This window comes from Hippoglossus stenolepis, chromosome 10 (assembly GCF_022539355.2).
Source record: "Hippoglossus stenolepis isolate QCI-W04-F060 chromosome 10, HSTE1.2, whole genome shotgun sequence".
Taxonomy (NCBI): domain Eukaryota; kingdom Metazoa; phylum Chordata; class Actinopteri; order Pleuronectiformes; family Pleuronectidae; genus Hippoglossus; species Hippoglossus stenolepis.
The window spans coordinates 7,965,042-7,976,375 of NC_061492.1; the positions used below are offsets into that span (position 1 = coordinate 7,965,042).

General features: G+C 45.9%; 1 protein-coding gene across 2 annotated transcripts; it reads left to right on the forward strand.

Moving 5' to 3' along the window:
- The first annotated feature begins 489 nt into the window (after positions 1-489).
- On the forward strand, positions 490-10,747 carry bmp4 (bone morphogenetic protein 4). Of its 2 annotated transcripts, none has more exons than XM_035169022.2 (4): positions 490-770; positions 4,861-4,987; positions 5,603-5,967; positions 8,170-10,747. In XM_035169022.2, exons 3-4 carry the CDS (start codon positions 5,610-5,612, stop codon positions 9,021-9,023), a joined length of 1,212 nt encoding a protein of 403 aa, XP_035024913.1. In that variant the 5' UTR covers positions 490-770; positions 4,861-4,987; positions 5,603-5,609; the 3' UTR covers positions 9,024-10,747. The 2 variants fall into 2 exon arrangements, with proteins under 2 accessions (XP_035024913.1, XP_035024911.1); XM_035169020.2 differs by having other exon boundaries at positions 4,861-4,983; positions 8,170-10,746.
- The last annotated feature ends 587 nt before the right edge of the window (positions 10,748-11,334 follow it).

Here is an 11,334-nt window from a genome sequence, read left to right on the forward strand (position 1 = left end):
GTGATTAATGTCCCCAAAAAAAAGGGAAAGAAATACAACAAACCGCACAGGGAACATTATTTTGACTCGATATTTGACATATTTATTAGTCTGATTTCATTGTTCATCAGTGAAATAACTTTAAAAGTTGACTTTCTTCCATTTCGATCACCTCTGTGGCCAATAAATCCTGCTCCAGTTCTCCTTATAGACCAATTGTTTACATCTGCAGCTAGACGCGTCTTCTTCTCATTCAGTTTACTGTCTGCGTCCCGGCATTTAAATGCAAAGTGGCGAAGTTTCACATAATAATGCAAAAGAGAAAAAAAACCGCAGCGCGCAACGAGGAGGTGGAGGAGGAGAGACGGGCAGGGGGGGGTTATCCAAGGTGTTTGAGACAGATGAGGGAGGTGGGGGTCTGGGATGGAGGGAGGGAGGGAGGGATGGAGAGAGGGAGGAGGCAGGGAGGGATAAAAACTGGAAGGAGCCATAGATGCTGGATCATTTGAAAAGTTTCCCCCTCGCTCTGCGCACCGCCGGCCCTCTCACGAACCGTACCGGAGGACGGATAGGAAAACTCCCCGCTGCAGAGCCCGTGCGCCCCGGCCTCTTCACGCTCCGACCCCGGGTCCGCTCCGGTGCGTTTAAAAAGGATTAATGAGCCAAAAAGGCACCAAACTTCTCATTTAAGGCTCATTTTTCGGCGTTGCGCCTGGACGTGCCTGCTTTTCTCCACCTCTCCTTTCGTTATTATTCACTCCGCTCGAGGATACCTGGACCTCTTACTGATGGTAAGCGCTCATCCCCCCCCCCACCCCCCTTCTACACACCCACACACATCAACGATCCAGACACCGGAGCTTTTAAATGGGAACCGAACCTGTTGAATAACACGAGGAGGAGGAGGAGGAGGAGGAATCACCGTTGACAGTTTGTGACTGTGCCACTGGGTTTGGTGTTTTTGGCGACTTCACCGAGTGCTGTAGAAATATAGAAGCTTACAATCCCATAATAGTCTCACACTGACAGAGGGAGAGGGGTAAAGTGAAAGGAAGGATTTTATTTTGGGGGGGGGTTGAATAGCGCAGCGATCCTGGTGGAGCTCGAACAGGTTAAAAGCCTTTTGTGCCGGAGAGTTGAGCAGCAAGTGAGGTCATTTCCAAACTGAGCTTTCGGTTTCTCCGCGTTTGTTTTTCCTTAAATACCTTTAAAATATTTCAACTGTGCAGATTTGAATGTTTTTCAGAACTTTCTGCTGAGATTCTGCGGGATTTAACACCTGTGTCCGCTTCGCGTCATGCCGGTTTTTTTACGCGTAAAAAGTAAAAGATGGGAGATGGCACAGCCCGGAATTTCAGCCTGGACGTGAAAAAGAAAAATTACTTTATTTTATTTTAAAGTTTATTTTAAAATTGGTATTAAATCCCGCTTCTCAAACAGGTCAACAACAATTCATGCGTCACTGAAAAAGCCACAGTTCGGTCCAAGTATGACGAAGTCTGCACCAACGAGAAAAAAAAAAAGAAGCATCCAGTGCCAACACATTACAGAGGTATAACGTTACAGTAGAGTTGAAACCGGTTGATAATTGGGAAGCGACAATGGAAAACAAGGTCTCACATGTTTACACCTGCTCGTAACAAACGATTATGGAGTGAAATTGTGTCATTTCATCCCGTCGCGCAGCAGCAGCACAGAAAACATTTTGCGGCCTGCGGGCGCATGGCGTCCTTGGCACACACCTTTTACCTTTCATCTCACATTTCTCCTCCATCGTGCAGGGAAACTGACTTAACACAGTTTGAATGGAAATGCATTTATGTATCATTTTTTTTAAAAATTACAAATAGGTATTTATTCCCTTTTTCATTAATGTGCCTGGCAAAGAGTTGGCTACAATTTGCTTTTGAGGTTTCGGGAAAATATTGGCTCAGGAGTTGACTTTTTGTTGATGAAGTCACCTGATATTTTCTGATTTCTGTATTTTTTTAACACTTTCAACTTGTGAGGCAAATTATCTGGGAGCATTTGAAGTTGATATTTTTTCCAGTTGTGTTTTAATTTCTCCTTGAAGTAATGAAAGTCGTGAAGCTCGACATTTGTATCAGAGATGTTTTCTTTCACACAACACCACAGCTTAAACAAAAACCATTAACCTGCTCTCAGTGATCTCACTGACTGTGAATGTTCTTCCTGCTGAAGTGCTCACTGGGAGCTAATAAAACCCCAAACCACTACTCAACAACAACACACATTGCAGGTCCCTGGTTTATTTCTTTCAACAGACATGAGGATATTGCACTTTGTTGGATCCTATTGAGTGAAGCCTTAGTTATTATTTAAACTCCTGTAACCTCCAGTCACAAGCCAGATATTAACAGGAAGACCATTCAAATGAATTTGTTAAAAGGGATAGTGTTTAAATTATATTATTTCTCATTTCATTTATATGGAGTCACTGTTAGAATCATAGATACACAATATTATAATGAATTGTAAACAATCTAAAGCAGCATTAGCATTGATCAGAAAAACTCCCATGACTATAAACAGGTTGCTGAACTGATTTACTGTCGTTTTAATGATAAAAAAAAAGAATCAGGCCATAGATTTGGCTGTTCCAGCGGTAACCTGTTGCCCTCCCTCCTCTTCCTCCCCCCCTCTCATCTTCCCTCCCACCATCACTGTCAAATTCCTCATGAAACACATCTGAAGAGCCATGTGCAGAGTCTGATCACATTATCTGTGGTCAGGGAGGGAGAGAGAGGCCAAGGGGGACCGAGCAAAGCCAAGGGCAGTTGACTGCTGCGGCCTAATTGCTCCCTGGGCCTGCGTTTGTTTTTGGAAAATGTTTCTGTCTGTCTGAATGTGAAACTTCGGACATTGTTGTAAAAATCTTGAAGAAATTTTTTTTTGTTGCTCTCGCTGAATGAGGAGTAAATGTGAATCCAAACTTCTGTGGTGGAAAACGCATTGAGTTAGGTGCAAAAAGTATATTTTGTTCCCAATCGCCCCTGGTGGAAACAGGCCACTCGAACATGAACGCGATAACTTTTTCCCAGAGTTGAAAGTCGCTCCCCGCCTGCCTCGCATTTTCTTTCATCATCATCGCACCACTTTTGAGTGTCTGTCCGTTTTAGCCCGCAGCTTTGTCAGTGGCTGGTTACAGTTACAAGATGTTCTGTATGGTCAGTGTTTTTGAGTACTATGAATCCCTGTAATCATGGGAGAGGCCCTCTCTGGACAATGAACATTTGTTGTCAGAGATGTGCACTCACACACATTCACTCTCTCCCTCTCACACTCACACACACACACACACACACACACACACACACACACACACACACACACACACACATTACCCCCCCTCCACCCCTTGGGTAATAGAGCTGATCATGTTCTGAACCCTCCTCTCTCTCTTTGCCACAGTTCTCACAAACATGCAAGCGGTAGCACACACTTGTGCGTGCATACAGACACCCGCGCGTGCACGTCGTTTAGCTCATGCACACACGCACTGCACATCACCTTCTCCTCGCACACACTGGGATCTAGTGTCATGACCGAGGAGGGGAAAAAGGGGGGTGGGGGGTCAATCGGAGGTCAAAGTCTAATGCTGTTAGGGAAAAGATCCTTGATTGCATGTACAGTGAGCCATGCAGGGGCCAAGATAATCACAAAGATACCAAGCCCGACATTGCTCGCACACACTCAAATACACAAAACGTATATTAAACACACTCACACACTCTCACACGCACACACAGCGTTCATGTGCATCCTCACTGTGTAGTAATGCTTGGGCGCTCTCCAGCAGGAACCGGCTCCAAATGATGACCAAAGCCCTGCATCGCTCCAGAGTTAAAATGTCTGCTCCGTGGTGCCGTTGTTGTGGTGGTGGTGACTGGTGTCAGAAATTTGGTAATTTTATTAGTGTGAGTCAGCAGCGTTTAACACGTTTAAATGACGTGTAAAAGAATTGAATCATTGCAGCCACACTGCAGCGCTTGTTAAATTCGAGAGAGGAGCGGGGGGAACTGTTAAAGCTGTTGAATAATCTTTTTTCGTTTACACAGAATGATTTTCAGGTTTTTATTTGGAGATGCTGCTCCTCGAAAACCAACGTGTGTTTTCTTCTGGTGCTTAAACCTCGATGGTGTGGCTTCATTAGAGACACATTACCCCCTTGCAACACGCCGCACATACTCCAGCGCTGAGCGTACGACTCTCCCACTGATGACAGTGGTGTCAAAGAGCAGGAGGCCTGTCATCAGCGTCACTACAACCTGTTTGATCCCTCAAGTAGGGGAGCGTTACTAAGAGATGAGGCCCTTTCGAGATGCATCTATTTAAACGGAAAAAAGCTGATCTCATTTGTTTGGACGGATGAAGGTTTGGCGAGTTCACTTGGAGTTGGGGTTCTTGAACGCTCGCCGCCCTCTTGTTTTGGGTATGGATTTTTACCACTCCTGATCAAAGTGGTGTTATCAGCTCTTTGGTCTTTGTGTGTGAACATGAGAGGGTTGCTTCAGGTTTTTTTTTTCTCAGTTGAATCCGGCTGTTATCTGATGTTTTGTTTTTTTCTCTGTCTCTCGCTCTCTCATTGAAGGTTTCTGCTTAATTTGTGAAATAGTCGAGGTGTGTTTTCTGGAGGCATTGGGGATCTGCTCTCTGTGTTGTGGCACATACCTCCTTACATTCCAGCTACAGTAAATAGCTAGCTTAGCCCATGAGCCAAAATGATAAGCTTTAAAGAGACACCGGGTCTCTCTCTTGCCCACTTAAACACACACTGACATACGTGCATTTCTCCGACTTCTCGCCTGACGTGTTTGCAATTGCCTTCGCCTCATGTATGTTTTCGTCTGTGTCTTTCAGGAACAGGGTCACTCCAACGTTCTCCTGCAGCCGCCCAACACCACCTAACATTTCCTGGAAAAACGTGTCCATCGCCCGCTCCCAACAAACATGGACTGTTTTCCCATGCTTTATTTTCTGTCGGTAAGTAAGTGGACCTTTTCATTTCAATTTCAGTATCTCACGTTTTCCCCTCTCTCCCTCCATTCAACTAGTAATTGATTTATGTGGCGTTCAACAGCACTTTAATAATGTATACGCATGAGGAAGAGCTTTTTCGGTTAAATAGCCCAAGGTTTGCCCCATGGCTTGCTGGAGCAGACTCAGAGGGGACGAGGCTCCTTATCGAGCTAAGAATTTTCTCTGACCCCAGGGCTGCCGCTTTTATTTGTCTAATCACGGTGGAGGAGGGAGGAGATGAGGGGGGGAAGGGAGGGAGTGGATAGGAACGGCTTAAATTCGAAAAAAGTTGGGTTCTTGAACCGGCTGTTTACCTGTGAAGGATGTCGCCAAAGGTAAACGGCAAGTAGCCGATCTGATCAGGGACAGTTTAAACAAGGCAGACCAGACTATGAAAACCAGTCAGAGCTAGGGACAGAGGGGATGGCGAAGACAGGGATGAAAAAGCCAAAAAACTAATATTTTCTGACAGTTAAAACCAAGGCCTTTCTCTCCTTTCCTTGTCCCTTGTTGTGTTTTCTTGCTCTTTGCTCTTTCCAGCTCTCTCCTAATAATTCCCTGTGCCATCTGCTGCTCCCCCCAGAGACATCATGATTCCTGGTAATCGAATGCTGATGGTCATTTTAATATGCCAAGTCCTGCTGGGAGAGAGCAACCATGCTAGTCTGATACCTGAAGAAGGGAAAAAGAAAGTACCGGGCCTTCAGGGTCGTTCGGCCGCTCAGAGCCATGAACTGCTGCGGGACTTCGAGGCCACGCTGCTGCACATGTTCGGCCTCAAGAGGCGGCCGCGGCCCAGCCGCTCCACCACGGTGCCCCGCTACCTGCTGGACCTCTACCGCCTGCAGTCGGGGGAGGCCGAGGAGGCTGGGGGGCATGACATCGCTTTTGAGTACCCAGAGAGGTCAGCCAGCCGGGCCAACACTGTGAGGGGCTTCCACCATGAAGGTAAGGAGAAAAGAAAAGGAGGATGTTTGCATCATGTGGCAGAAACTATTCACCATAACCAAGGTCACAGTTTCCGGGCATTCTTATAAGTTTAGTGGTATTATACTCCATCAGCATGGTTGACAACTGGTAAGTTTTCAGGATTAAAAAAACATTTCCTACATCCCTTGAATCACGACTGTGAGGCAGCTCCACCCATCACACCATAACCAAGGAATCTAAGGATGTGGTCTAAAGAGGGTCAAAAAAATCTGCCAGACAAGCTCTCAAGAGCCTCATTTGACAAAACTCTGTGTGTTTGGTTAGCAGCTGAAAGAAAAGCATGCCTCCATATTACTGACTTGCACTTCTCACCCCACCCAACAGAACACGGCTTAAAAAAGCTGCAGTCTTGGCCTGGAGTTGGAGTGTGCTCCTCTCTCATGTCTCATGTCTCCAGTTTATATGGAGGGCTCTTTTAGAGGGACCTTCCTCAACGTGCAATTATCTTTAATGCTACTCTTGCAGCCTTCTAAATAAAGCCCCTACTGCCAACAATGTGGGTGCTGAGAGCAGACGCTGCAGCTCTCGGGAGAGATGGAAAAACAGTCTCAGGAGCTGGTGCGATAGAAAGGCTGGAATGTTAGAAGGGTTTCTGTTTATTGTGACTTGGATCTGCTTAGTTTTAGCGACAGCTGCAGACGTTTCAATTAGACCAGGAGAAACTCCAGGTTGACTGATCTGCTAAATGTACGTTGAGGCTGGAAAGCCAGACTGGAGTGCGTTGGTTAAACGCTTAAAAAACCGTCGGCAGAGAGAAACGGAGCTGAGAGTTAGCGAGTGACCTTGTGGCGTAGTGAACTGAGAGAACCGGGGGGCTTTAGGGCTCCAGAACATGTCCACCCTTAGGGGGAGGAGTGAGGAAGGAGGGATGAGTCAGCCTTAATGGGGCTTGTCAAACACACTGCTCGTGGCAACACACGCCAACACACACCAACACGGCAACGTACCAAGGCAGGAGAGGAAGAAAGAGCACCGCCGCTGGAGGAGGAACTTGTGCCTGTGATGCAATGTGTACGTGCATGCATGCATGCGTGCGTGTGCGTGTGTGTGTGAGAATGTGTGTGTGTGTGTGCGTGTTCCGACTGCTCTCTACAGGCATTTACCCTCCTTCTCCTCTGCTAAACTATGTTAATAATACGCTTTGAGGTCTTTTGAGTAGGAGTGCTTGCTTTCATGGGAGCACCATTGTGCGATAGTGTGATTCAGTTGGCTGATCTGTCCAAAACATGGTGAGGTATTACAGTCTGCAGCAGACGGACGGTTTTGGTGAGGAGACGTGTTTACAGGGACGGTAAAGCATGCAACTACTAATTCAGAATTCTGCAAGAAAAGTGTGTCTTTTTATTCGCTGGGTGTAACAGGAGACGTGTCCTCGTTTGTCAAATTTATGAATTAAACGACGAAGCACATGAGAAGGTTAACGTGTACAAAAATGTTTGAATCAGCCGAACACCCCCTCCATGGGCTTCGGATAAATGAGATTCTACTGTATTGTCTGACCCCTTAATGATTATTCATGATGAAAATGATAAATGTCTTAAGTGAACAAACTGCGGAGCTAATCAAAAACACAGCAGGTTTTAATAATGAGAACCACCTGGGTAAGATTAGAGCCTGGGTGTGAAATAACAGGGGTGGATTGAGCAGGAAAATAGTAGACACAACATTCCTTTCCCCAACAATGGTGATCTTGCCAGAAATCTGCAGACTGAGCGTGGAACAGGGAGCCTCCACTGTGTTTATACTGTAGCTGTGGTACGTTAATCACCACCCTCCTTGTAATGCGTGTTTCAGCAAAGTGCTCGGAGAAAGGCATTGAGAGAAGGGCTGGATAATCCGTGGAGATAGATAAGGAAGCGTGGACGCTGTATATTTATATTGTTGAGTACTGCAGAAGCCGGGAAAAGTGCGCGTATGCTGCACGTCCTTTTTGTGTCAGGTAAAAACGTGTTGGAAGTGTGAAAATGTGAGGTTAGCACAACTTAAAGCCGCGTTTAATTGTTTTATCTGCTGGTTCTGTCAATGTCGTCATGGAAACTTTAAAGTCTTAATGGGAAAGTTGTGAGGTTTTTTTACACATTGTATTCGTGGATATTACCAACACTGAACATTATGGAATTTTTCACTTGAGCTAACATTTCTCCTCCTCCTCATTTTCAGAGCACATGGAAAAGGTGCACGATCTGGACGTTGGCGAGACCACGCCCTTTCGCTTCCTGTTCAACCTCAGCAGCATCCCGGAGGATGAGCTGCTCTCTTCCGCCGAACTTAGGCTCTACCGTCATCAGATTGACGAGGTCGTCGCTAACGCCCTCTCAGACGAGCAGGGGCTTCACCGGATAAACGTGTATGAGGTGCTGAAGCCCCCGCGGCCCGGGCAGCTCATCACGCAGCTCTTGGATACGCGGCTCGTGCGGCAAAATGCGTCACAATGGGAGAGCTTCGACGTCAGCCCCGCCGTGCTGCGCTGGACTCGTGAGCGCCTCCCAAATTACGGGCTGGCTGTGGAGGTGCAGCACCTCAACCAAACGCCGCGTCAACAGGGCCGACACGTCCGCATCAGCCGCTCGCTACACCAGGAGCCTGGTGAGGACTGGGAGCAGCTGCGCCCCCTCCTGGTTACCTTTGGCCACGACGGGAAGGGTCACCCACTGACCCGCCGGACCAAGCGCAGCCCCAAGCAACGGGGCCGCAAACGCAACCGCAACTGCCGGCGCCACGCACTCTACGTGGACTTTAGCGACGTAGGCTGGAATGACTGGATAGTGGCGCCCCCTGGTTACCAGGCTTATTACTGCCACGGGGAATGCCCCTTTCCTCTGGCAGATCATCTGAACTCAACCAACCACGCCATTGTTCAGACACTGGTGAACTCTGTGAACAACAACATTCCCAAGGCCTGCTGCGTGCCAACAGAGCTCAGCGCCATCTCCATGCTCTACCTAGACGAACACGACAAGGTGGTCCTAAAAAACTATCAGGAAATGGTAGTGGAGGGCTGCGGCTGCCGCTAACACACAGACTATCTGCAACATGGACTTGGACTAGAGACTTGAAAAAAGCAACATGGACGCTCAAACAAATCAGAAGGTCTTTACTCCAAAAAAAAAAAAAAAAGTTCACTTGGACCCTTATTTATAACGTTTATGTTGAGGTGTATGTTTGTCTCACTTTTTTTTTTTCTTTGACAATATGATCATATATTTTGACAAAATATATATATATATATTTATATCTACATATTAAAAATAAATTGAGTCCTTATTTTAAACATAAAAAGCTGTACAACTTTTCATAATGTACATTAGATTGTATAAGTTTTTTTATTGAGAAAATAGTAAAAACAATCTAAAAAGTAAAGTTTATTTACTTGTAATATTTATTGCTTTCATATTATATACATTTTTGGAGAAAAAAAAATAAAAACATGACTTGCTTCCAATAATACATTCAAACCAAGCACAAGATACATGCTTTGTGTATTTGCCTAAATTAGAGCACTGTGTAAAACTGTCACTTTTTAAAGGAAACAGGGGAAATGATCTGAAATCTGCACTGATTCATTTGAATCCATCCCTTGAGACAGAATGAATTTGATCATTTTATGTATCAGATATAAGGGTGTGTGTAAACAAGTTGGCAGTAAATTTCAGTTTTGGTTTCAACATGAATTTGGATTTAAATTCTACACCTTTATCATAGTTATCTTTTGGCCTTTTAATGTGTTTCAATCAACTTTCATCTAAAACACAAGATAAAAGCAGAGGAATCTTTCTGATGCTCTGGCTTATTATTCACCATTTCAACACCATTCCACGATTCACATTTCACCAAAAAAAGATGAATATTGGAAATTATCGTCCTGTGATGGATTTTCTCAGTTTTCGGTTACAGAAGCTGTCACAGAAATGCAATGCCATTTCAAAGCGTGTGCCCCCGTTAGAGCGAAGGCCTTATTGTTCTCATATTTCACTTTTATGTCAACCTGACTAACATGTGGTGGTTGGACACTCGCTAATCCAATTGCAGCCGGGGCGGGCTGTTGAGCCTGACTGTGGGAGAGTGACTCTATTGTTCTTGACGTCCCCCACATCGGGGGCATGATTGTGGCCGATGCGTCCTGCCCTGACACAAGACGGCTGAGTCCTCAGAAGAATCAAAGGTTAGACGCTCTGTCTCCTGCCTTTGTCTTTGGCGGCTCATGCCGGCAGAGCAAAGACGCCTGTCTCCAACCTGTGCCCCACCACACAATGGGCTTCTACATCACTTATTTACAAGCTGACGGCTGGCCCAAATTATATGATAATGTTTGGAGAGAGTGACTACTTTGAACTGCCGAGGGGGGGGGGGAGCTTTGCGTTGCATTGTTTGTTCTGCAGAGGGTGCCCTGTACATCATCGTGTCTCGGGGGTAAACAACTGGACGTTATTAAAATATAAACAAATCATAATATGATCACAATTCTAAAGAATCTTTTATCTGCTAGTTTTTACGCATGAACCCAACTTTTAAACACAAATTGGTGTTTTTCTCAGGAATTTTTTTTAAATGGTAAAGCTCAACTCCAAAGATATTTAAGTAGTATGTTGTCTCAAATAAATTATGAATGACAAGTTGATTTCCTAAATGCAAAGGTCAGGTTTTCTGCAGGAGCATGTGCGGCCCCCTCAGGCTGCCTGATGGCCGCTGGGCTTCTCTTTGATGCCCACTTAGCGTCAGAAATTAGGGAGAGGTGCTTAATAAGTAGAAGACGGAGAAGAATTTAATTTTGAAGTGGCTGAAGGCAGAGGAGCAGGAGCTGCAGGAAGAAATAGGTGTGTGTGTGTGAGGGGGGTTGTCTTCTCAGCAGTTTCAACAGTTCAGCTGATCTTCCCCTCTGAACCGAGCTGAGATAACATCAGCCAGTTATGGTAATTGTCCGATCACTATCCCACTGCCCCGCACAAAGAAAGGACGCATGTTAATGAAAAGGCCCGGAGAAGGACGTGAATATAAGCTCGGCTTGCCCAGCGAGTGTCATTTCAGCTTCCCACCGGCCATGCTTCAAGACGGAAGAGAAGCCTTCGACAGCCTCGAATCCTCCACCCAGTGTCATCAGCCACGTGATTGTTAACAACTTCAGAACTCAAATGTGTGTGTGTGTGTGTGTGTGTGTGTGTGTGTGTGTGTGTGTGTGTGTGTGTGTGTGTGTGTGTGAAGGGAGCAGGGAGGGAGGGGTGGGGGTCAATTACAGAATGGGTGCTTAAAAAACAGATTGAGGGCTTTGTCATGCCTATGTGACGTGCCACTCAGTCTCCTGTAAGTGCTCGTTCTCACGCAATTACA